The 27,443-nt window shown below is 37.5% G+C and overlaps 2 protein-coding genes across 6 annotated transcripts in view; one reads left to right on the top strand and one right to left on the bottom strand.

The window, feature by feature from the left end:
- The window catches only part of CDR2 (cerebellar degeneration related protein 2), a 29,409-nt gene extending 17,196 nt beyond the window's left edge, over window positions 1-12,213 (bottom strand). The window contains exons 1-2 of the mRNA XM_001377268.4: window positions 11,673-12,213; window positions 3,780-3,892 (exon numbers count right to left, since the gene is read on the bottom strand). Coding sequence (XP_001377305.1) covers window positions 3,780-3,892; window positions 11,673-11,751 — 192 coding nt within the window. The 5' untranslated portion in view covers window positions 11,752-12,213. The remainder of the gene's footprint in view (window positions 1-3,779; window positions 3,893-11,672) is intronic.
- The window catches only part of LOC100026848 (transmembrane protein 180), a 51,740-nt gene continuing 36,486 nt past the window's right edge, over window positions 12,190-27,443 (top strand). For 2 of the 5 annotated variants that reach the window (XM_056806536.1, XM_007498245.3), the window contains exons 1-2: window positions 12,190-12,361; window positions 27,173-27,355. In XM_056806536.1, the coding sequence (XP_056662514.1) occupies window positions 27,206-27,355 (150 nt within the window). In that variant the 5' untranslated portion in view covers window positions 12,190-12,361; window positions 27,173-27,205. Of the gene's footprint in view, window positions 12,362-18,116; window positions 27,356-27,443 lie in introns of those variants that run through there. The other 3 variants (XM_007498244.3, XM_007498248.3, XM_056806534.1) reach the window with 3 other exon arrangements.

Here is a 27,443-nt window from a genome sequence, read left to right as displayed (position 1 = left end):
ACTGGATTGATTTGCCATTCCCTCACTGCTGGCCTTTGGATTTCCCTCCCATCTTTTAAACCCACATTAAATTCACCTTCTCTATGACCTGGTCAGTTTCAAGTTTTTCCCTTTGGTGTTTATGTAGCATTTTGTTTTGCCTCTTTCCAATGTAGATTTCATTCAAGTCCTAAATATTATTATCACTGACAAAAACTTAATAAAACAAGGTGACAAACTTCATTGTCATCTCCACTCCAAGGACTGTTGTCTTAGCTAATCTCTGACTTGCCAAAGAGCTAAAACTATGCCCTGTACACAGCTGGCACTTGATAATTAGACGAATCTGAAAGATCTGTACATAATAGGGTTAAATGTTTTAAATCTCCTGATACTCTACAATACAAACAAAATTCTCTTTCCCCTCAGTTGTCCATGAATTCTAAGGAATTAATCAAATAGTGTGATCCCTCTAGGTTATCAATCAAGTTAGAAAGTCATTCTCTTTGGCCAATGACATTTGGTAGGCCTTTATTTTTTAAAAGCTTGGGTTTTATACACTTGTAGGTATCTTGGCAACCACTAAGCCTCATTAAATTCAAATTATGGAACAGTATGTTCTACAATCTCTATTTAACAAGTTGTATTTGACATGTTTTCAAGACTCACTTTCCTAAAAGTTTAAGAAATATGTATAAGGACATACCACACAAAGTTTTGTGAAAATGAGATGAAGGGGAGGGCCTAATGCACTTTGTAAATATGGTAGAATTAATAGATACCTTAAATGACAATAAGAGATCTGAATCTATAAGCCTAAGTATTTTTGCTTCTGATAAACTCGTTTGGGTGGAATAATTTCTGAGTAATCAAATATAAGCCTCCTGTTTCTTGCCCCTTCTGAGTTACAGTATAGTTGAAGAGTGTCGGAAGATCTCAGCTTTAGAGCTACCTCTGTTATTATTTAGTTGTATACGTTATTAATTACCTTGGGGAAGTCATTTCATCCTACCTTTTTCATTTGTAATATTAAGGTACTGGGATGACCTCAAGTCGCTTTTAGCTCAAGGCACCAAATAGAGACGGTACTCAAAAGAAGCTGCTGATTCAGGTTAACATATGCTCCATTTTCATGGAAAATTTGAAAAATCTTTTCACAGGGACAAAAGGCCTGGGTTCTATGTTGTCAAAATCTTTGGGAGTTTAACTTCCAATAATATTCATTGAGATGTTTCTAGAGAAAATAAAATTTCCTAATGAACAGTTAATAAGATAATGGTTATGAAATCATCAGAAATTCTTGTGCTAGTGAACTGGCAGTATTTACTAATTTTACCAACAGCCAGGTCAGCTAGGTAGAACAGTGGATAGAGTGCAAATCAGGAAGACTCATCTTCCTGAATTCCAAGTTGGCCTCATAGACACTAGCTGTGTGACCTTAGACAAGTCACTTCCCCTAGTTGTTTCAGTCTCCTCATTTGTCAAACAAGCTAAAGAAGGCAATGGCAAACCGCTCTACTATCTTTGCCAAGAAATCAGACAGGACTGAAAAAATGGCTGAATAAAAATATTAACCAACAAAACAGGTGAAACAATTATCTCATGATCAAATCAAATCTGTTCATGGATAAACCCATCAACCAGGTGACTTTCTGCATTAGTGCCTTCCCTGGACCACCACTGTCTTCCCCATATGAATGTAAATTCCTTGAAAGCAAGAACTATCTTTGCTTTTGAATTTGTATCCCCAGTGCCTGGGTATGGAGTAAGCACTTAACCATGATTTTTTCATTCATTCATTCCTTACTAAAAAGACTGAAGTTAAGCATCTATCTTAGATTATTGTCTACCTTGTAAAAGTAAGTTGATTGAGACTAATGTAGTAGAGAGAAATGTGTTTTACTATTAATTCTTTGCATGGTACAACTCATGAAAAACACTAATTGAGGTATTTAGTTACCTTGGTCCTTCATCTTCAGAATACCCTCACATCATCTTCAAAACTTATGAAACTAAAGAAGATTCCTATCATTGTTTTATGCTTATATAGTTCCAAATTCAATTTAAACCTAGCTAGTTTTAGATTTGTCTTGTCCAATTCTTTACAACCCTTTGGACCATAGCCATACTGAAATAGTCTGCCTTTTCCTTCTCTAATGTATTAAATGACTTGCCTAGGGATACACAGCTGGTAAATGTTTAAGGCTGCATTTGAACTCAGGTCTTTCTGATTCCAGATGTAGCACTCTATCCACTGAGCCACCTAGCTGCCTCCAGAGTGAGATAATAGGGCAGAACACTGGTTATGTGTCAGAAGACCTGGGTTCTACTTCCAGCTCAGACACAGATCAACTAACTATGACCATGTAGTAAGTCATCTGACCCTTCACATAAGGAGACACTCATACAAGAATCTAATGGTTTACAAAGCACTTTCCGTTTAACTTTGAGAGATAAAGGTAATATAAGGAAGTATTATCCTATTTTACAAACCAGGAAACTGAGGCCAAGGAAAAGTGACTTCCCTAAAGGAGAAGAGACTGCACTGAGGTCTCTGGTCCTAAATTCAAGTTTCCTCCCTCCCTCTCCAAACTGAGAATAAGACTAAATGTGCTATAAAGACCTTCCCTTCCAGCTCCAATGTCCTGCAGTTCTCTGAAATCTTATCCATAGCCCTACAAATGTCATCAGCTTGTTATGTTAACATGGCAGAGTAGACAGTATACTGGGCTGTGACTCCAGGCTCTTACACTAATTCCTTGACCATAAGTCAAGTCACTTCATTTTCATAGGTCTCATTTTCTCATAGATGAAATAAGGGGGGAGAGGATACAGGGTCTTTAAGGTACCTGGTAGCTCTACAATTCTATTCTTCAGGGTACTTTTTCCAAAGAAGAAGCCTAAAAGATTCACTATTTCTTGATTTCTGCATCTAAGGCAAGGACATTATCTGGGCAACCCTGCAACTCAATCACGTTTTCTCAATATTGGCCAGGGCTACATTAGAATTCAAATACTGACTTTCACTGCAGCAGTCTATTTCAATATTCATTTGATGAATATACAAAACAAACAAAGAGACCCACACTACCCTGAAAACTGTATTATTATCCTATAATACAAAGCTTAAATTCTTTTGAGAGTAATTTTAGGATAAGAAACACGCTACCTCCCCAAATCCAGAAAGTTAACTGTTTGGAGAAGGTGCCATGTAGATGCCTGCAGAAACCACACACTGCACCAAAAGATCGAGTGAACTTTGGGACGTGGTGATTTGAACTGTGGGGGGTTGAACACATTTATTTTGAATGTACACTCTTATGCCAAAGGGGACTACCCCCAATTGGTTTTTTGTCAATGCACCTAACACTGGTTTTGTTCTTTTACTTTTATTTCCTTCTTATCCCCAAATTATTGTAATTTCCCGTAAGAAACTGCAATATTGTATATACCTTTAGTAAAACATCTTTAGAGCTATAAGCTGGCTATCTTTAAATGAAAAGGATCACAGGGGGATTGTAGAATTAGAATTTTGTACTCCAGGACTATGTTTCCCATGATCCCACTTTCATCCTTATGTTAAGTCCTTACATTATGAAGTGGAATTTCTGTAACCACACCCCTTCTTTCTCCTCCCATTTTCATGGTCTGGTAAGCTTGTCTTTACTTGGGCTTCTATCTATTTCCTCTATTTCAAGTGATTATTAACAAATCTTACAAAATATACTTATTAGTTATTAGACATTAATTTTAATATTACAAAGCGTAGAACATTGCTGCAGAAATGTAAATGAGTTTACCTCAATTTCCTGTAACTGCTCCTGGTTGGTTGTGTACATGTGCTGAAGAGACTCCTCTAGCTCTGTGTTCCGATCCAGCAATGTCTTCCCAAGCTCAGCAGCAAGTTGCAGATCTAGCAAAATAATAAGAAATATCATAATCATTTATATAGTACCTTACAATTTACAAAGTTTTACAAATACTATTTGGTCCCCATAACCCAGAGAGGGTAGATGCTGTTATCTCCATTGTACAATAAACTGATGATAATAGTTAATATCAATAAAGCATCTTCTACATGCCAGACACTGTGCTAGGAGCTTTACAAATATCTCATTAGATCTTCACAACAAACCTGAGTGCTATTGTTTCTAGCATTTCACAGGTGAGGAAACTGAAGCACAGAGAGGTTAAATAACTTGCTGAGGGTCACAGAACTGCTAAGTGTCTAAGGCAGGATTTGAACTCAAGAGTTCCAGACTCCAGAGCTAGCACTTCATCCACTGTGTCTACATTAGTAGCTATCACAGCAAAAAGTCTTCTTTTAAGCAATATAATAGAAATATGGAGAGGGGTGTCTGTCCCAAATTCTGACTAATTAGTGACAGGACCATGAGCAAGTCACTTCATATATATCTGAGACTGAATATTCACCTCTACAGTGAGGTGCCTGAACCTTATTGATGACCTCAAAAGTCTTCCACCTTTAAAAATCCCTTGGTGCTGTGGTTGGTTAGCTATATCCCTCTGAATAAATCTAAAGTCACAATTCATATTATACAATCCCAAAATTATGGCTGAACCAAGACTCACCAAGGTAATTGTGAGAAGAGTTTATAGTAGCTTCTACTGTAACTAAGTAGAGAAATAGATTACAGCAATGGTAAAAAACAGACCCCCCCCCCCCCCAACCAAATGAAAGGTCACATTGCAGAATGCCTCTTCTCTAGACCAATCCGTACCTTCAGCTACCGACCTATCCTAGAAACTTCCATACCTTATGACTGTTAAGTGGGAATGTCTGTTAGCTTATCCCTAGCCTCTTCCTCTGCCTGTGCCATCAGATTATAAATTTACTCTCCCAGTGCTGAATTTGGGAGTCATTAAGAGACCTGGATTCAGATCCCATCTGGGCACTTGCCAATTATGTGAATTCAGCTTTCTAATCTATAAAATTTGCAAAATAACATACTACATACAATGTCGAGATTGTTGCAAAGAAAACATTTTGTAAATTGCAAGGCACTATACAATAACAACTCTTCTCATTTATAGCAGCTGGAGGGACAGGAACTTTTCCTCACAACAACCCTGTAAAAATTGTATAACTATCATCCTTACTTTATAGATGAGGAAATTAAGGCTCAGAAAATTTAAGTGATTTGCCCAAGGTCACAGAATAAGCCAGTGGCAAAGCCAGGATAACTCACCTTCCTGGTGGAAAGAGTATTTGTTTTCTATTAGTGGCCAATTTTTATAAATTGTGGAACATATTTATAAAGTGTGGAACAGGAAAATTGATATTTATTATGAACATCTGCAACAGGAACATCAGGAGGAAAGATGGAAAAACAGTATTAGTCCTTACTTATTTCTGGTAACATTAAAATTTCCTATCATCCAGTAATTTTAGAATAGTAGTAATGAGTAAAAAAGCTGATGTCAATACAATGTCTTTTACTATTATGAAGAAAGTAATTTTAAAATATTTGCATCTATTTAAAGTTACTTTAAATAGTGTGGCACCACAGGACAGTGGAGAGTGGGTCTGAATCAGGAAGACCTAGGTTTAAGTTCTGTTTCTGACACACTAGCTCTGTGGCCCTCGGCCCAAAGTTGCAGAACAGTTATTGATCTACATTGGTGGAGGGAATATCTTCACAGGAGTTCCTTGCACCAAAGAAATCATAGGTACAGGACCAAAAGTAAGTAAAATCCTTAGTGTTAGCAAATCTGGTGTTAAAATACATTTTCCAGTCATTTATTCATAATAAATACTGTATATATTTCATTGATATCAGGCTTCAAATCATTGTAACTTTGTGTATGAATATAACACCACCTTTCTCAGACAGAATATAAAGTATTTAATACTAATTTTTACAAGATAAAAAGATATTTAGTCTTATTTTTCATAGGGGACAACAGAGGCACAAAAAATGTTAAATGATTTGCCTAAAAACTGCAGTGAATCAGGGACAAAACAAAGATTATAATTCAGTTTCTCCAAGTATACAGGATAGCACTTGTATACCAAACCCCATAATCACTTCCTTCATCATCCAGATCAGTATCATTTTGCAGTTGTGGAAAACAAAAATTCCTGCCAGAAAAATGTTGTCAGTCTAACACCATTTATTTTTGCATGAGAAAATACTTATTTCCTGGGTGGAAATATTTTGCTCTTTTAATTTAGTTTAATACTCAGAATTATGGAAATGGAATTAAAGAACTTGGATTATTATTACCAGTCCTGTGGGTGAGTCACAGGCTCAGGCAAGTCTACATCTTGTTTTTTTCCAACTGAAATATTGTTACTCTCCAATAATATTCATTAAATTCTTTTTAGGTCTCAGTCTGAGATGCTAAAGAAAATAGTTTATACAAATAGGGTATATAAAACCCACAAAGACGCGACTATGCTATAACAGAGGCCAAAACCTACCATGACATCATTACTTAGACATTACTAACCTCTTCTTTCTGTGTCCTGGCCTGCTTGTCACATAGTGTAAAGGCCAGAGGCAGGACAAAGACATCCTAAATTAGTCATTGGAAAGGAAACCTTTCCCAGAATCATGCCTCTAGTTAGAGACTACTTTACTTCCTGTTGCATAGGGTCATCTAAAATACTTTTATTCAAGCAACCAGCTTCATTTTTTGTGCAACCGGCTTCATTTTTTGAGCAATCTCGAGCAATCTCAACCATTTTTGCCAATTTTCCTACTATTCAAAGTGATACAAAGTACAAAGCTCTTCAAGTGTGAAACAGCACAGATTTTAAATTCTGTTCTTACCACAAACTACATTTCTAGTTAACAGAAGGCCCTGATGGCTTAAGTATTAAAATCTACCGGCTTCTAAATATTTGACAAGACAGGATTTTGGCAAGACCAGAATCTATGACCAGTGTCAACCATAAACAACCTGACTTTATCTTTGTGAAATAGCACACCACTCATGTAGTCACTGTATAGTTGACTATTAGCACATCTGTTATTTTAAGTTTTTGTTGTTGCTTTGTTTTGCAAAACTATTCTTTTCTGGTTGTGCAGTCTCTGGCTCCTACTTGTAGACAAAAACTGGCAAGAAACACAAAAAGGCTATCTAGAGTGGGGGTGGATGGGATAATAGATTTTTGAGTAACCTTATTCGGCATTTTCAATTAAGGCAAAAGTGAAAAAGGAAACAAGGTTTGGAAGATCCTGTTCATTTCTCATTAAATAATTATTAAGGTATCTTTATTTAAGGGGTTCTCTTTTCTGAGACAGCTGTTTAATAGTAAAAGCAATGACCTGGGGAATCAAATTACCTAGATTCTAGTCCTAACTTTGTCACTAATTCCCTGTGAGTTGGACTAGTGACAAATTCTCGTGGCCTCAGTTTCCTTAGCTAAAAATTGAAGGGGTCATAGAGGATTTTGAAAAGCTCTTTTAGTCTGAATACTCTATGAATCTATGATTTTGAAACTATGGTCTTCCTGAGAAGTTTGCTTCAATAGACCCTGAATTATTCTTTATTTACTTCAGGCTCAGAAATTCCAACATAGAAATGCCTTTATATATTTTATGATTCAACAAGTTAAAGTATATTTTAATTATGTTTAACTGGAAGCTATCAACACTGGAAGTGTTCAAATATCAGTACAGTGCAATTATTCCTATCAAGGAAACTGGGTCTAAATGCATGTCAAAACTGAAGCTAATGAAAAAAGTTCAGTGAATCTTAAGTCTTTAAAGTCCATAGCTATTATATTTCTCTCAAACAAAAACTGGTTAGATAGATTTTATAAGTCAGCTGGTAGTATGAAGCAACAACTCTATATTAGCATGAGCTGAAAGCTTTTGCCATTATAAAGTAATAAAATAATATGCGTCACTCAGTGGGTGATGCTTTGGTCTGAAGTTCTGTTGCTAAGTTTCTAGGAAAGCAAAAATCCCTAACATAAACATTAAGTAAAATGTTGGTGTCTGTTTTAATGGCCCAAGAAACACAGAGATTCAGCAAAGAAATTAACATGAGGCAGATGTTATCAGCTTCAGAAGATACTGAAGTCTTATAAAGTAATGGCACATGCCTGATACTCTTACAAAAACCAAACTTTAGCTTTTTGACGCATACTGAAGAAACCCAAATCCCGATTCTGGGTTTTTGCCTGGCACACAAAGGTAGTGGATGTAATAGCAGCTGCCCTGAAAGAAAACTAGAGCTCTAAAGTCTCTTCACCTTGTTCTCAGGGGCACATTTCAAAGGGTGAGCCATCATTACCCTGTACAGAAGGCTCCTGTCCCAGAAAATCCTCTTTTTCAAATAGATCACTGTCAGTATTTTTACCATGCTAATTCCTCTGACAAAAGACAGTTTCTCTATAAAAGTGGAGACTTTCTTTTTCCTGTACTTGCATACAGTCTCTAATAAAAGATCCACTTTGATCATTATTATGATTTTAATGAGAGATGAGGTGGCTGATTTGTGTCTCCATTTAAAGATGGGTTCTTTGCAGAAGAAAAACTTATGATCAATTATGTGGTTCAAAGAGTATATGATTGGGGATTTTGACTTTAAATGATCACTATTACAAATATTAATAATATATAGAAATAGGTTTTGAACAACGATACACATATAACCCAGTGGAAATGCTTGTCAGCTGGGGGGGGGGGGGAAGAACATAAATCATGTAACCATGAAAAAATATTCTAAATAAATTAATTTTAAAAAATAAATAATTAAAAAGGAAAAAAAAAGATGGGTTCTTATTTTTAATTAAAAACAAACAAACAAAAAAAAAACACACACACAACAAATTGACCTGGCTAAAGCCCACAAAAATTGCTAGAGAGAGCTTTTGTAGTCTGAAGCACTTCCTTGTGATTTTCTCCAAGACTATAAAATACTTGGAAACTCATTAAAGAGTAATTTTAAAATTGAAGGGGAGAGAGAGCAGAAGGTGGTGTATTGTATAAAGGCACCTTGTTTTGTTTTGTTTTGAAATTCTCCTTCCTCAGAAAATGGAAAAGGCAACACCAATGATAAAATTAAATACACGAGCTTTATAATGGTAAGAATATAAGTGAAACCACTGAATAGGATAACAGCATATTTCACTCACAGAATGGGAAAAATATCTTCTGACTTTCCGAACATTACATGAAAATAAATAAAAAGCCACTAGGAAAGTACTTCGAAAAATATTTAGACCTACAGTACTTCAATCTTTACTTTTTTTAATAAAGCTCTCTGACAGGTTATACCCATGATAATATTAAATCTCCCATTCTTGGGAAGTTTATGTTTGTCTTACCTCCTTCATGGGGTTACAGTAGGGATCAAAAGAGGTAATAGGTATGAAGCACTCTGAAAAGTATAGAATATACCCTGGGGTAGGATTAAGAATGTTAAACCACTTGGTACCTTCCAACTCAAAAGATTCTGATTATAATACTATATTAAAATTTAAAGTTTAATAGAAAAAGAATTCTTCACATGACTCCAACATTTGCTTCCACTTCAGAGTAGGTAAAATATTAACAGTGACAAGTTATCCATAAAAATTCTTATAGTTACAAAGGGCAAAGGCAGACATCCACATAAACAGCAATCCTAGTATAATACAAAAATACGACTTAAGTTATACTTGTGAAGCAGAAGGGTGAAAAATGTTTATCTTTGAAGTCAGGCATACAGCTCTTTCTACTGTACAGAAATATTTACCCCTAAATTTTCACTTGGCATAACATATTTTATGACTGAAAGGAGCCGTGGAAGATAACTACTCCAATATCTTCATTTTCAGATGAGGAAACTGAGGCCAAGAGAGGTTAAGTGACTTGCCTAAATTCATACCTGTAGAATGTAGCATAAAGTTAGAATCCCAGTCCACACTAAATCTAGCTTCTTTTCACAGTCTTCTCCTACCTTCCTTACATGTTGATACCTCATTAATTCTAGAGAACATAGAGTAGTAAATGATCCAATTCATACAGTTAGTAAAGCTAGATAACTACAAAAAATACTGTTTTGCAATAGTCAACTAGCCTGGATCACACAGAGAATATAAGGCTTAACTACTTTGGTTATATGACTTTTCAAGGCAAATTAGTTTGGAAAAACTTTCTCAAAGAACTGATGTATATTGTTTTCTCTATCTCCAGAAAGGTTACAAGTCATTAAGCACACATTCCTTGAAGAGGAAATTTAGTATTCTAATGCCTTTCATTAATCTCATTTGGAATGTAAAGGGCAAATTAATTCTCAGACCTGTAAGCCGGCAATGTGCCTACTCACAGTAATGTTAAAAAGGATTTATACTTTTTTTTATCATCAGACCTAGGATTTCACTAAAATATGGAATTTCCTCTTTCAAAGTGAACAGGCACCTCCTCTACAACTTAAGTCTTAGAGAGTTGCTATGGAAGTTGAGAGGTTAAATAACTTGCCCAGGGTTTTTAAAAGTCAAGTCTGTGTCTGACCAGGGCCTGAGCCCAGATCTTCCTGACTCGTGGCTGGCTATTTAATATCCACGATGCCATACAGCAATTGTATATTTTACTTCATAAAGATTACTAACTATAAAGATTGTAAAAGTGATATTGGTTTAGAGTTTTGGAAAATATTTACATAGTTATGGAGAAGGCTGTGTTGGTTTCAAATTATCTCTAAGTTCTTCGTCCCGTTCATCAAATAAAACCAAGCTAACTGCTTAATGTTAAATTAAATGTGGGTATTGTCTATAGTTTGGAATCAAAGACTTACTTAAATACCGAAAGGCATAATAAAGCACGGAAGAATTCCTTGGACAGGTTCAATATGCCAAAAATGGGCAAATGACCTCGATTTGTAAGCAGATTGTTAAGTATTTATTCTGTGAATTGATGCATAACTGCCAAAAGAGAAATCCGCTTCAGGCAAGCACTAGAATGGGGCGTGGAGGAGCTTTTAGAGGACAAGTAATAGGTAGGGTGGTACGAATTAGGCATTACGTTGGGCAGGGGTCAATTACAAATAAACAATATTTAATCGTTTAACGAATCCGAAGAAGCAGCTACTATGGGACTTGGGACATACAAGTCTTTACAATCTCCCTTGGATGCACCTCGATTCAGCTTGTCACACACACTTAACCTCAGCCAGATACCCAGGAGGGCAGGGGACAATTGAGAAGCAGGAGCAGCAGCATCTCAGCCAGTCGCCACAGATCTAGTCTATACCGCAGAGAAGGGGAGGGGCAGAAAAGGGAGAATCATCTCTGGGTTGGGACACAGTAGCCGAGAAGGAGCCAGGCAGGACACCTGCTCAGAGATGGGCTTCTCCTGTCCTACCACTTCTTTTCTTCCCCAGTTCCACTACCTCCTTTCTTCCTCTGTTTCAACATCTCCTTTCTCAAGTTCCACCATCGCCTTTATTCCTCGGTTTCACCCTCTCCTTTCTTCTCCAGTCCTACCACCTTTCCTCATCGGTTTCACCACCTTTCTTCTCCAGCCCCACCACCTCCTTTCTTCCTCGGTCCCACCACCTCCTTTCTTCTCCAGTCCCACCACCACCACCCTTCTTCCTTAGTTCCATCCAATGTACCAGCTCTTCATTCCCAGTGTCCGCCCCGCAATTACATTGAGTCGGGGTAAGGCTTGTCCCCGGGCGGCCAAAAGATGTCCTTCCCTCCCTCCAAAGAGGCAGGGGGCTCGCCCACTCACCTTGTTGCAGGTCTTGCTGGTCGTACCACGGTTCGTCTTCTTTCATCTCAAACTCCTCCACCAGGTTTTCCGCCAACATCGCGGCAGGGTATCAGGACGGCAGCCACCGTTCTACTGCCACCGCCCCGGCCGCTGCCCCGGCTCTCCTCAGCCCGTGTCTTCACAGACGCCCACACAGTCTCGGAGCCCTGACAACAAGCGGGCTCAGGCACCACTCGGGCTCTCCGGTTGGCCGCCAACGTCCAGCGTCGCGGCGCCAGAGCCCCCGAGGCAGCCCCGAGCCGGCTCTTCCCGGCCCGCGGTTCCAAACGTGGCACTTTCCAACAGCAGCCCTCCCCAACCGGGGAGCAATTCAAAACCCAGAGCGCGCTCCCACCAATCGCAAGCCGCCGCCCTGACGAGGGGCGCGCACTCTCAGCAATCATGCCCTTTCGGTGGATCTGATTCGTCTCGGCCCCAGGAAACAAACCAATGGCGATGCTAGAGAGGACCGAGGAGGCGGAGAAAGGAGAGAGGAGCGCTGAAAAGCTGGGCCGACCACGCCTCGCGCCCTGAAATGGAGAGCGTAGCGCACGCGCGGTCCACGTCTCCCCGCCCGGCTTCTTTCCCCTGGTCACACCCCGCATCTGTGCGAGAGGAAGCCGAATAGACGGGGCTAAGAAGGAGGAGGAGGAGGAGGAGGAGAGGTAGTGTGTATTAATGGCCGAGACCGGTATTGGGTAGCGGCCAAGTCTTGGAGGGCGGGGCCGGAGAAGCGCCCCAGCATCTGAGGGTGTGAGGTTTGAGGGGTGAGGTGACATGAGAGGAGGCTGTTGTCTCCGTCGCGGCGACGTCTCCTCTCGGGGAATTAAAGCCCTGGCTGTGAGGGAGAGGAGGAAGATGAGGATGAGGGGTGAGGTCTGGCTTCGTGGTACTTTCTGCACGGAGTCTGACTCTAGAGCGTAAAGACTTGGGTTCTGATCCAGATCCATGATCCTGCACGAAACATTTCCCTCGTCTTGTCCTCAGTTTCCTCAATTATAAATGGTGGTGTTGTACTAGGTGGGCTCTGGAGTCCCAGCTGGATGTATAATTGCGTAAGGGTGAGGGGAGAAATGTGCAGTAGAAGGGGTGAGGTTGAGGAAATCGGAGGGAAGTGAGGAGGTGCTGAATGAGGAAGGTAATGAGATGAGAGGCATATTGTATGGAGAGTGAGGTGATGGAGGTCCATTATAAAGAACAGAATAGAGAGGGGAGGGACGGGCCTCAGAAATTGTGGTGGATCGGTTTTGGACGCAATCTGATTTGATGTGGAGAATCTAGGTTCTTACCTAGCCTCTGAAACTGTGTGACTTTGGACAAGTTACTTTACTCTCTTGGGCCTCGGGTTCCTCAACTCTCAAATGAGGGGTGTTTGACTGGATGTCCTCCGAGATCTCTTCCACTAGTTGATCTTTGATTTCTAGGAGGATGAAATGAGGTGTTTACAGCATAAAGGATGTGCAGGGGAGAAGGTGACTTGTTGATAGAGTAGTGTGTAGTGTAATCAGAGGGAGAAGAAGCTAAGAATCACCTGGTGCCCTGAGATGGGGTTTCCTTGGGGAGAAAGGGATGTCTTAAAGATGCAGTTCCTGTCACCTGCTTCTATGGACTTTGAAAAGTGGAGCTGCTATTAAACAACTTTCCTTTTGCTATTCTCTTGTCATAACCTAGATCGTTAGGGAATAGAGCTGGAAGGGACCTTGAAGGTCACCAGTCCAATACGTTCATTTTACAGATTAGAAAACTGAGGCCTGATTAAGTAATGTGATTTACCCAATGGTCAGACAGGTACCCCAATCCATCACTTTTTTCATAGGGCCATTGTACTTCTTTTATTGTCTTGACTTGAGAGTTTGGCAGAACCTTCCCTCCTCCAAGGCGTGCACTGGTCATGATCAAATTTGAATAATGCCATTCGGTTTATATAATATGTATTACAAGATCTGAAGTGATCCCTTCACCTGGCTTAGGTAGAATGTTTTCAAGGAGTTCTGAAGAAAAACCTATTCCCCTGACAAAAACCTTTCTTTGGGTCATTATACCTGAAAGTTTTACTATTAAAACTTCATTAATCCATTTTTTAAAAAATGCTCCCAGAAATATATACAATTTTAAACTATCCTTAGTCATTCACACTTTAATCTGAATATATTTTAGGTCCTTTTCTGGGAAGATTTTGAATAGAAATATAAAAGCACCTCAGGTAAAGGAGAAAAGTCTCCATTGAGGAAAGTGCTGGAAGATAAGAGAAATCTGACATTAAGGCAAACTTGCTACTTAATGATTTTTTACTAGCTTTTACCCTAAGATCAATGAACTCTCTTTCAACTTAGAGAACTATTTAAAACCATTCTGAATTGACCTATAGTACTTATAGTGTAAAGGAACCTTAAGGATGTCTGATCCAAGGATCTTAACTTTTTTTGTATTCTGGACCCCTTTCAATGGTGAAGCTTATAGAATATTTCTCAGAATAATGTTTTTAAATGCATAGAATAAAATACTTAGAATTATGAAGGAAACCAATTATATGGAAGTTATTAAGTTGTTTCAATTGTGTCAGACTCATTGTGACCCCACTTGGGGTTTTCTTAGTAAAGATACTGGAGTGTTTTGCTATTTCCATCTTTAGTTCATTTTATAAATGAGAAAGCCATGGACAAACAAGGGTTTAAATGACTTGCCCAGAGTCACATAGCTAATAAGTATCTGCAGTTAGATTAGAATGAAGGTCTTTCTGATTTAAGAAATTGGAACAGGTTTACTCCAAACCTGACATGTTCCCAGGGCCTCATTTAGGTATTAATAAAGTAGGCTACTTTTCATGTGACCAAATCCTTCCCCTATCTCTGATTATTATCTGAAATTTATTATTACTATTAAAGTGTAAGTATTCCCAGAAATAAAATGGGTTACCCTATAAACCAGGGGTCCTCAAACTACAGTCTGGGGGTCACATGCGGCCCCCTGAGGCCATTTATTCAGCCCCCCACCGCACTTCCAGAAGGAGCATCTCATTTCATTGGAGGAGCACTGTATGTAGTGGCACAGGGCAAAGCAGCATCACCCAGGTACAGTATTGCTTCTAGTGGCATAATCCTTTGCCTGGTGCCTTGTTCTGAAAGTAAGGAGAAAGAGGCACCGCACAAAGGATTATGTGGCTGCACAATAGAAGACTTCAGCATGGTGAGCAGAGATCTGGGAGAGGGGATTCCATACTGTGTATACTACTGCCCAGTATAGTGGTGGCAGGGATGGTCCTGTGCAAGGTGTGACAGGCCCATCCCAGCCAGCGCTGCAGCCTCTGCTATCCCAGAAAGTAGTATACAGATTTGTTCAGTTTTTTTAATAGTCTGACCTTCCAACGCTCTGAGGGACAGTGAACTGGCCCCCTGTGTAAAAAGTTTGGGGACTCCTGCTATAAACTTTTGCCTTAATGCAAATGAGTTTCAGATTCTTTCCAAAGAGAAGTTTTGATACCTCTAAATCAGTGACATGTTAGAAGAGGAAATACCCGCCCCCCCAATGTTATATCTTAAAGATTATAGATAGATACTGTGGGGCACCCTCCACCTTAAGGTTGCAAAGGGGACAGCAGGCATTCATGACAACTTAGAGAAGATCCTCCAAGCTTTATAGGAAAAGCTCAGAAAGCTTGGAACAGCCTCTAATAACACTAATGGTTTTATTTTCATTCTATAGGAAATGGCAAGCTTTCTCTGGTTCTGTTTAAACCATAGAAGTAGGTATAATTTTTAGTAGTCAAGTCTTTACTCCGCAAGTCCAGGGGGAGAATGAAATAAATGGTTAAATAACATCAGTTGGAAAAAAAATTTATCTGTCACTGAAATAATAGCATAAAGGTTGATTTTTTGGAGATTTGTTGCTTCCTTTCTCTTTTATGCTGACTCTAAAGTGATCCAAAGTGTTAGGTCTCATGAACTGATATTCTATAGGGAAAAATTAGCTACCTGGGCTCTTTTTTCTTTCTCTGAAAAATAGCTAATCCAATTCAGAAATTCTTCAAACATCCAGAAGGAAAAAAACAAAGAGACTCTAGTTTGTATATGAAGTTGGTATTTTGGACTTTATGAGCTCTACCAGTAGTTAATATTTATCAGATTAACTCTAGTATGTTTTTCTTCCCATGTTTATTAAAAATATAAACTTCTAATTTTAAAAAAGAACAACAAAGCTCCTGTCTCTGAGTCCTAGAATTATAAAAGAAAAAAATTACTTTATATTACTTGGTAAAAAAATTTATCTCTGTTTTGGACATCTCGTATTTTAGTTGACAGTATTCAGCCAGAAATATTAGATCACAGACAAAAAAAACCTTAAAAACCACTTTCAATTTAAAAAATAATTGACCCTAGAAAGAACTTTCTTGGGGGCATAACTGCCAGGATTTATTATTTGCTAATTATGGTTTATACTTGGAAGCTCATCTTCTATATGATTTTCAAACCTTTTGGACTCTGGCCCCTTTATACTTTTTTTAACCCTTGCCTTTCTGGCTTAGAATCAGTACTGTTTGTTGCAAAGCAGAAGAGTGGTAAGGGCTTAGGCAATGGGGGTTAGGTGACTTGCCCAGGGTCATACAGCTAGGACGCATCTGAGGTCAGATTTAAACCCAGGACCTGGCTCTCAATACAGTAAACCACCTAGCTGCCCTTACACTTTATTTATTTATTTGTTTATTTAAACCCTTACACTTTAAAAAATTGTTGAGGACTCCTTTATACTTTTAAAAATTATTGAGGACCTCTTTACACTCTTAAAATGACTGAGGACTTTTTAATACTCTTTAAAAATCATTGAGAACCCCAAAAAACTTTTTAAATTGGCTATATCTGTTGACATTTATCATATTAGAAATAAAAATGGATAAAATTTTAAAATATTCATTTAAAAAATAACAATAAACCCATTGCATTTAAACATTTTATGAAAAGTAACATTTCTAAAACAAAAGAAATTAGTGAGGAGAGTGGCATTGTTTTATATATTTTTGCAAATCTCTTTAATATCTGACTTAATAGGTGATAATTGTATACTCACATTTTTCTGAATTCAGTCTCTTGGGTTATGCTGTTTTGTTTAAAGTCTGTGAAGGAAATCCAACTTCACACAGAAATGTAGTTGGAAAAGAGGAGTAATAGTCAAATATTGTTTTAGTATTGTGAGAATTGTTTAGATCCTGTGGACCCCTAAAAGGATCTCAAGGACCTGCAGAGATCAATGGATCACACTCTTCTGTAGTTCCCCTCAGACACAACCCTTACAAAGATTAGAAGAATAGCCAGTTTTTCTATGGTGAAAATAAACTTATTGGGAATCATGTGAAGAAAGTGTCTTGAAATATTGTTTTATACAACAATACAACTTGGAAAGTTCAAGTTCTTGATTGCTTGGAATTGTGTCTTTTCTGGTGGATCTTTTGGGTTCAGGAGTTCTGTGCTGCAGTGGGCTAAGTCAGTTGATTGAACTAAAGGGCAAGACCAATATGGTGAACTCATGAGAGGGAGAGGTGACTAGGCTGATTAATGGAATAGATTAAAGGGTCAGTGCCTATCAATATTGGGATTTCACAGGCTAAGTGGCAGCAACTTTCCCATCCTGGGCAAACTTGAGAGAAAGAAGAAAAGTAGGAAGGGGAAGGAAGAATGTGCTTTTTGGTAGGTTCTTTTTTAAGGAGATGAGAAAACTTTTTTGACAAAATGTCTTAGAAATTATACTAGAGCTGGAGGGGATGTGGCAAAGTAGGGACATTAATTCATTGCTGGTGGAGTTGTGAACTGATCCAACCATTCTGGAGGGCAATTTGGAACTATGCCCAAAGGGCGACAAAAGAATATCTACCCTTTGACCCAGCCATAGCACTGCTGGGTCTGTACCCCAAAGAGATAATGGACAAAAAGACTTGTACAAAAATATTCATAGCTGCGCTCTTTGTGGTGGCCCAAAACTGGAAAACGAGGGGATGCCCATCAATTGGGGAATGGCTGAGCAAATTGTGGTATATGTTGGTGATGGAGTACTATTGTGCTAAAAGGAATAATAAAGTGGAGGAGTTCCATGGAGACTGGAACAACCTCCAGGAAGTGATGCAGAGCGAGAGGAGCAGAGCCAGGAGAACATTGTACACAGAGACTAATACACTGTGGTATAATCGAACGTAATGGACTTCTCCATTAGGGGCGGTGTAATGTCCCTGAACAAATGCAGGGATCCAGGAGAAAAAAACACCATTCATAAGCAAAGGATAAACTATGGGAGTGGAAACACCGAGGAAAAGCAACTGCCTGAATACAGAGGTTGAGGGGACATGACAGAGGAGAGACTCTAAATGAACACTCTAATGCAAATACTATCAACAAAGCAATGGGTTCAAATCAAGAAAACATCTAATGCCCAGTGGACTTACGCGTCGGCTATGGGGGGTGGGGGGGAGGAAAAGAAAATGATCTATGTCTTTAACGAATAATGCTTGGAAATGATCAAATAAAATATATTAAAAAAAAAAGAAATTATACTAGAAAAAGAAATAAAAAGTTTTAAGTTAAAAGAAATACTACTTTTAGGGGGCAGCTGGGTGACTCAGTAGATTAAGATATTATAATTTGTTCAGCCATTTTCCAGTTGATGGAAACCTCCCCCCACTTTTAGTAAGCTACTCTAAGGGCAGGAAAGACTGAAGAACACCCTGTAATAAGCTTCTATCAACTCTGAAATTCATTCCTCCTCAGTACCCCCTTCCTTCTGATTGAAGAGAGTAGAGTAGAAAGCTCCTCCTAGATTCTTCATTTAAGGAGGTTACTAACCTCAGCAGCCCTCCTATCATTTCCTACCTGGCTGCACTCCTCTGGACTCTAATCATGCCCCACCACACTCAGTGGGTCCCCTTTCCTCTCCCTGCTTTCAGCCTCTTTTTATTTGTCTTCTCCCATTAGAATGTGAACTCCTTTAGACAGGGACCATCTTTTGCCTTTTTTTTTTATCCCCAGCACCTAGTATAATGCCTAGCACTTAATAAGTATTTAATAAATATTTGTTGATTTATTGATATATTTCTGTAACTGCTAACATTTTATTTAAAAATTTTACATCAGTATTCATTAGGGATATTGATCTATAATTACTTTCTCCATTTCATCTTTCCCTAGTTTAGTTATCAAGAACATATTGGTATCATTGAAAACATTTGGTAGAGTTCTTTGTTTTTCTATTTTTGTAAACATTTTGGGTGCCTTTGGAATGAATTGCTCTTTGAATATCTGATATATTGTGAATAGATCTGGTTCTGTTTTATTTTTTCTTTAGGAATTAATTTATGGCTTGTTTGATTTCTTTTTCTAAGATGAAGTTATTTAAGTTCTTTATCTCTTTTTCTAATAATCCACATATTTTACATTTTTGTAAATATTTATCCTTTCATCTATCAGTTTTATTGGCATGTAATGGAATAAAATAGTTTCTAATAACTTTTATAATTTGTCAATGGAGAGAATATAGACACAGACTATAACTCCAACTTAAAACAAATCTGTCACAGAAATAACTTTGCCAAGAATTCAAGAGATTAGGCCTGAGGCTAACTGGGTTAAGTGACTTGCCCAGAGTCACATAGTCTGACCTCAGATTAAACTCAGATCTTCCTGACTCCAAACCTAGGCATTATCCAGTTGCCCATTGTTGTCATTATCTTTAATGATTTTTTGTTTCTATGTTTTTTTTTTCCTTTGACCTAGCCATTATTTAGGATTAAGTTATTTAGTTCAACTTAATTTTTACATTGTAAAGATGTAGTAGCACTAACAATTAGAGGAGAAAAAGAAATTGAAGGGATTAAAGTAGGTAATGAGGAAACTAAACTATCACTCTTTGCAGATGTTATGATGAAATACTTAAAGAATCCTAGAAAATCAACTAAAAGGCTATTGGAAATAACTTTAGCAAAGTTGTAGGGTACAAGATAAATCCACATAAATCATCAGCATTTCTACATATCTCCAACAAAATGCAGCAGCAAGAGTTAGAAAGAGAAACTCCATTTAAAATCCCTCTAGACAATATAAAATATTTAGGAATTTATCTACCAAGACAAATACAGGAATTATATGAACACAACTACAAAACACTTTTCACACAATTAAAATCAGATCTAAACTGAGAAAACATTATGTTAGCTCATCCTACTCATGAACAATTAATATTTTTTCTCATAAGTTCCTCTGGATTGACCTGGGTTGTTCCATTGCTGCTAGTAGAAAAGTCCATTACATTTGATTGTGCCATAATATTATCAGTCTCTGGGTACAATGTTTTGGTTCTGCATCTTTTGCTCTGCATCAATTCCTGAAGGGTGTTCTAATTCACATGGAATTCCTCCAGGAATTCCTTTCAGCACAATAATATTCCATCACCATCAGATACCATGATTTATTCATCTGTTCCTAATCGATTTTCCAATTTTTTAACACCACAAAGAGTGGCTATAAATATTACACTATGCCTCCTTTGCTTCTTGAGAATGCCATCACCATAGTGCAGGCCCTCATTACTTCACACCTGCAATAACCTGCTAGCAGTCAGCCTGCCATAAATTTCTCCTCAGCCCAGTCAATCTTTCATTCAACTGCCAAAGTGATTTTCCTAAAATTCACATCCACACCCGTCTATTCAGTAAACTCTAGTGGTTCCCTCTCACCTCTTAGGATAATATATAAAATCTTCTGTTTGATAGTCAAGGTTTTTTTTCTATTCATCATTATTTACAACACCAGTGGTGTCAACTCAAATAGAAACTAAATCAAACACAATGATCCTTGTGGGGAGCTTATTGAATTAGAAAATCACATCTTAACAATTATTTGTGTTTTGTTGTATTTTTATTTATTTAAAAATATTTCCCACTTATATTTTAACCTAGTTTGGGAATGGCAGCTTGACACCTTTGTATGGCACAATATTATGTTACATTTATATACCATAAATTGTTTAAACTTTTACATTGACTAGTAGAATAATGCCTTTTTTTTTTAATCCTTACCTTCTGTAGAGTGGTAAGGGCTAAGCCATGGGGGTTAAGTGACTTGCCCAGGGTCACACAGTTTTGAAGTGTCTTGGCCAGACTTGAATTCAGGATCTCCTGTCTTTAGGCCTGGCTCTCAATCCATTGAGCCAACTTGCTGCCCCCAGGATAATATCATACAGGAATAGAGGGGATAGTAAAATGAAAATTTTTAAGGATATGGGAGATTTGACCATGTTTATAGGTAATGAGGAAAGAGCTAATCAGTGGTGAGAGATAGAAAATTAAAAATGAGGGATGAGTTTGGAGGCAAACTGCTAGAGCAGGGGAACTAGAAAACAGGTTGAATTTGATAAAAAAGGGTTTTTTAAAGATGTAGATTAGAGGTGAATACAGACTTACCAAAAATGGCCTCTTTATAGTAAAGTATGAGGCTGGGTATTTTGCTGAGAGGTAGGGGAGAACAGGTACCAGAATAGGCTCAAAAAGAGAAGGCTCAGAACACTCTCTTGGGAGTGAGAATCAACTAGGGAAGAATAAAATAGATTCCCTTGCTGCTAGAAAGTCTCTGGTAAGATTAAATGGCGTAAATGTGTAGTGGAGTCATTCAGCATAATCTTGTTACTTTTGCCATCACCTTTCAGTAGCAGAGAAGTAGGAAGTCTAATGAGAGTATAATTTAGGCATGAGCAGAGAGAGGACAACAGGTAGGATTTTGTTCTTTGTGACAGGAAAAAACTTACAGAGATTAAAAGCACTATACAATATCTGAAATAAACCAGTTATTCATTTTGGGGCCTACTGACTATCTAAGATACATACAAATACCCACATGCCCTCTGAAGGACTATTAATTGTCCATTTAGCTGTATATCTTAATCTGGACAACAGGCATTCTTCTGAAGTGGGGCACTTTATAAAGCCAGTCTGGGCATCCAAAAGTTCAAATGAATGGAACCAGTATTTATTTATTAATCTATTAATTAATAAATGAATCTACTGACCAGGGCAGACTTTCCTAGTGAAAGCTGCGTCAGACTGAAATTACAATGCAATTTTTATAGGGTGCAAGACACAAAGAAAACAATGTCCATTAATGAGACATAACCTTGATGATCAGATGCAAAATAATTGAAGCAAGCGAGCCTTATTGTCTAGAAGCCAGATTTGTCATTAGCTTGGGGTACGGGACATTCCATTGTATATCTTATATATTTTTTTCAATGATACTTTGCTTTGCTTTAATAAAGTTTCTTTCCCTTTTTTTGGATTCTTCAAATGAATTTTCAATTACAAAATAACAAACTATGGCCCTAAAGCAGGTTTAGAAAATGATAGCCAGAAAAATACATGTACAAGAATATTCATAGCTGCACTCTTTGTGGTGGCCAAAAATTGGAAAATGAGGGGATGCCCTTCAATTGGGGAATGACTGAACAAATTGTGGTATATGTTGGTGATGGAATACTATTGTGCTCAAAGGAATAATAAAGTGGAGGAATTCCATGGAGACTGGAACAACCTCCAGGAAGTGATGCAGAGCGAAAGGAGCAGAACCAGGAAAACATTGTACACAGAGACTGAGACACTGTGGTACAATCGAAGGTAATGGACTTCTCCATTAGTGGCAATGCAGTGTCCCTGAACAGTCTGCAGGGATCTAAAAAACACTATCCAAAAGCATAAGATAAACTGTGGGAGTAAAAACACTGATGAAAAGCAACTGCTTGACTACAGGGGTGGAGGGGATACGACTGAGGAGAGACTCTAAACAAACACTCTAATGCAAATACCAACAACATGGAAATGGGTTTGAATCAAGAACACGTGATACCCAGTGGAATCGCGTGTGGGCTATGGGAGAGGTGGGGGAGGCAGGGAGGGAAGAAAAGAAAATGGTCTTTGTTTCCAATGAATAATGTTTGGAAATGACCAAATAAAAATTAAAAATTTAAATTTAAATTTAAAAAAAAGAAAGAAAGAAAATGATAGCCATTGGCACAGGATGGAGAAGCTCACAAGTGGCAGAGGCAAGGAGTAGCCAAAGCAGGGCTTAGACTTTCATGGGCAGATAAAACTGTCCAGAGGGTTGTGTCCTAACATTAGCACACGTACACTATACTAACTTCTTTGTTAGTAAGGGAGTCACTTTCTCATGGTTACTGATCATATGTTGTTCTGAGCTGACTGACCTTCAGGAAAGTTCATTTCTGATTTCTGCTTTCTCCAGCTACTTGATTTTTTCCTATGTGGCTAGTTAGGCCAAACTCAGTTATAGATCTCTTTCAGGAAACTACAGTTTTCCAGAGCTTAATGTAATCAGAAAAATAATATCCTCAAACAGGTCAACCTGGAAGACTTCATCATATATTGGCACTCTCCCTTGTATTTGAACTTTGTTTTGGCTGTTCTCTGTGACAAGAACAAAAATTTGCATATAGAAAGCATATATTTCCCTATTTTATGCTTTGCCTCAAGATGATTTCCAAATTTATTTCCATTATTCTTGGCTATAAACCTAGTTCTTTTGCCTTCTGGAACATCATATTCGAAGCTCTCTGTTCCTTAATGAGGTGACTTCTGAATCTTGTATGATCCTCACTATGCCTCTATAAAACTTAAATTCTCTCTTTCTGGCTGCTTGCAGAACTTTTTCTGTAACCTAAGAGCTCTGGATTTCTAATATGATATTCCTGAGAATTTTCATTTGCAGTTTCTTTCAGGAAGTGACCAGTGAATTCTTTTAATTTCTACTTTTACCTCTTTTTTCCCCAATTTTAAAAAAAATCAAGTCTATTTTTAATTCCAAATTCTGTCCCTTCTCCACTCATTGAGAAGGCAAGAAAAACAAAATCCATCAAAAATAGGTATAGTTATGCAAAATAAATTCCTGAACTGGCCATGTCCAAAACACGAAAGAAAAGAAGAGAAGAAAATACACTCTGAATGCATCAACTCTATCTAAAAGTGAATAGCATATTTCATCATTTCTTTGGAAGTGTAAATAGTCATTATGTTAGACAGAGTTACTAAGTCTTCTAAAGTTAATTGTTTTTACAAGATTGCTATTATTAATGTGTAAATTGTTCTTTTGGTTCTACTCACTGCATTTTGTATCAATTCATATAAGTCTTCCCAGGTTTTTATGAAACCATCCCCATATCATTTCTGAAAGCATAAGAATATTCCATCACAATTATATATGACAACTTGGTTATCCATTTCCGATTGTTAGTTATCTTCACAAGTTCCAGTCTTTGCCACTACAAAAGTAGCTCTTATAAAAATTTTTGTACATATGGATTCTTTCCCTCTTTCTTTGATCTCTTTGAAGTATAGATCTAATAGTGAAATCACTGGGTCAAAGCATAAGCATAGCTTAATAGATTTTTTTGTTGCCCTCTGGTTCTAAGATATCTGGGCAGTTTTCTTTAATTATTTCTTGAACTATAATGTCCATCTAGACTTTCTTGTTTTTGTTCATGATTTTTAGATAATTCAGTGATTCTTAAATTACCTATTTTGATCTGTTTTCCAAGTCATTTGTTTTTTCCTGTGAGATATTTCATTTTCTTCTAATTTTTAAGTCTTTTCATGGAATCAATAGAATTATTTCTTCTATATGGCCAATTTTCTAGAAGTTATTTTTTTAAGTATCATTTTTAAACTGTACCTTCCACCTTAGAATCAATACTATATATTGGTTCTAAGGCAGAAGAATGGTAAGGGCTAAGCAATGGGGATGAAGTGACTTGCCCAGGGTCACACAGCAATTAAGTTTTTGAGGATAGATTTAATCTCCAAGCCTCATTCTCTATTCATTGAGCCACCTAGCTGACCCATAGCTGTTAATTTTCTTTTCAGTATCCCAAAATGAATAGCATATTTCATCATGTGTTCTTTGGAAGTGTGTATATAATGTATATGATCTAAGGATAGACCTTTTCGCTGCTCTCCTGGTGTGAGCCTTAAAAGTTCCTGGCCCAGATTTGGGTCTGTTGATTTATCTATGGCTGTGTTCTATTGGATTGCTACTACACTCAGTCACTGTTAGTCCACTGGGAGTGCTGGCTCCCTTTTGTTCTGTGACCCTGGTTATTCCATTATAGGCTAAAGGTTACATCTGAGTCCCTGCTCGATTCCTGGGCTTATAGCTACACAGCTGTTTCTGGAACTTGTTCCTTGCTCAGTACATAGATAGCTAGGAATCACACTCTACTGGCTGCTCTCCTCCCTAGAACCATGTCCTAGACCTGAATAATGGGCGACAGAGCCACCAGCTGGCACCTCACACCTACCAATAGTTCAGAGATCTCTTGGAATTTCTTTTTGTCGTGATTCTTCCTATACCTGCTCCTCACTTGGTAAAGTAGCTTCCAACCTCTCTTTCCCTAAGCTGCTCTAGGCTGAAAAAATTACTTACCACTTTTTCTTGGCTTTCTCAATCAGAATTTAGTCTGGTAGGTTTTTTTTAGGGTGTTATAGATCTGAGTGAGCTAGGCAAAAATGCTTTTTCTCACTCTGCCTTCTTAATTCTGCCTCTGTAAAGAGATCTTATATTTCCTGCACCTTTTAGTCTGTTGTGTTACTGTAAATATGTTTACTATAGAATATTACTTGCAAAAGTCTGCTTGTTCCCTCCCAAGAATTTCAAGAATGTAATTCTTATTCTATGTAAGGATGTAATTCTATATGTAGTCTTAAAAAGATTTTGTAGAGATGAGTAAGTAGAGGCATTGGTGACAGTTATTGGCATCCTCATGATATAGCCTCATAATCTTTTTTAAAAAGCATAAAGTCTATGATTTTTCCTACTATTTTGTATCCTTTCTTCTTTGTAGTATCTTGAGAATCAGCACCTTAGCAATCTCAAAATTTTGTCACCTGTAGTGTTGAACTCCTTTGTGAATCCTTAACCAATTTTAGTGGCTCTTTCCATCTATATATTAGAGTCCAGATATTCTGCCTCTATTGCTATTGATAAAGAAAAATGTTGCAGAAAATTTGACAAGTCTTTCCCACTTTTTCTTTTCAGTTTGTGATCCTACAGTTTTTATCCTTATGAGCCTTGATTTTGAATGAACTGGCCCTCTTACCAGATTTTCTGAAAACTGGTTTTTCCCTTTACTACTCCTTGTTTTAGGGGTTACTACTGCTCACAGTCTTTCCCCATCATCATCCATAAGATTTTTTTTAAAGCCTGTACCTTCTGTCTAATACAAGTATTGGTTCCAAGGCAAAAGAGTGGTACTTGTCCAGGATCACACAGCTAAGAAGTGCCTTGAGGACAGTTTTGAACCCAAAATTTTCCATCTCCTGAGTTTCCATCTACTAAGCCACTTCACCTCAAGATCCCATCACCCATAAGATTTTACAAAAAGAGTTTATATTCTAAACTGGCATTGCTCTTGGCTTACACATCTCTCTGCTGTCTGATTTGGTTTTTTGCCTTTTGGGGGGCTGATTTCCATAAAGTAAATTTCCTTAGCAAATAGTAATAGTCTTTGTCAACATTTGATGTTAAAAAATATCATTTTGTATATTGCTTTTAACACACCATGTATCTCACATACTAGTACTAGTTGTATTTTATAAATATGAAAAATAATTTGTTATATTCTTCCAGAGTAAGCAATATGTGAAATAAGATGTGTTAAAATTGATTAAAGACCCTTTTTAAAAATCAACATAGTGTTTCTGAATATCCCACCTCTTCTCAGAGAACCATCTCATATAACAAGTGTTTTTTTAGAAAGACAAATTTTAAAAAAATGAAAAATCAGTATTAGTAATTAGTGCATTGAAGAAGTCTAAAAATATATACACTGTACACTTGGGAACCTTGTCACCTCTACAAACAGGGGTTGAGAGTAGATGCACGTGTCTCCTCATGTTTCTTCTTTTGAGTTGTGATTGTTCTATTTTAGAATTGATACTAAGTCAGGGTTCCAAGACAGTACCCATGAGGGTTAGGTAATTGGGGTTTAGTGACTTGCCCCGGGTCACACAGCTAGGAAGTGTCTAAGGCCAAATATGAACACAGGACTTGATACTCTCTCTAGGTCTGGCTCTCTTATCTGCTGAGCCACCTAGCTACCCCTACATTCACTTTTGATTTTTTTTTGTTTCCATTGTTATAGTCATTATGAATATTGTTCTTTTGGTTCTACTTACTTCACTGCATTATTTCCTATGGATATTTCTGTGCTTCTCCCATATGCATCACATTTTTTCTGAGTAAAGACTTAACTAATCAGTTTCAATCCATTGTAAGATCCCATACTAATTTTTTATTTAATAGTGTTTTGTGCTGTCATTCAAAATTATTTGGTTTTACTTAACCACATAACTCAAGATAATTAAATATATTGGAATCTAAGAGATTTTTGTTTTGAGATAGTTTTAGCAAATACTGTAAAATGACTGTCTTTTTACTTTTGTTTAGAATAAAGGGAAGAAGTCCTTTAAGGAAAGGAAAATGAAGCTTGGACGAGTTCACGCCAATGCTCTAGCATATTCTATGACTACTTTGGGGAGTGGGATGATGAGTACTGTCTTTAATTTTTACTATATGCAGCTTTTTTTGAAGCAATACAAGATTTCAGAAGCTGCCTTTCACCAGTCTCAGGTAAGAGAATTCCCTTATGGTCCTTTGCTTTTGGACAGAGCTGCTTCTCCTCCATAGCAATGAAATAAGTAATGGGACACATCCCTGA

The sequence above is a fragment of the Monodelphis domestica genome, chromosome 7 (assembly GCF_027887165.1).
Source record: "Monodelphis domestica isolate mMonDom1 chromosome 7, mMonDom1.pri, whole genome shotgun sequence".
Lineage (NCBI taxonomy): Eukaryota > Metazoa > Chordata > Mammalia > Didelphimorphia > Didelphidae > Monodelphis > Monodelphis domestica.
The sequence above is the reverse complement of the archived record's forward strand: the minus strand, read 5'-3'. Positions and strand labels throughout refer to the sequence as shown.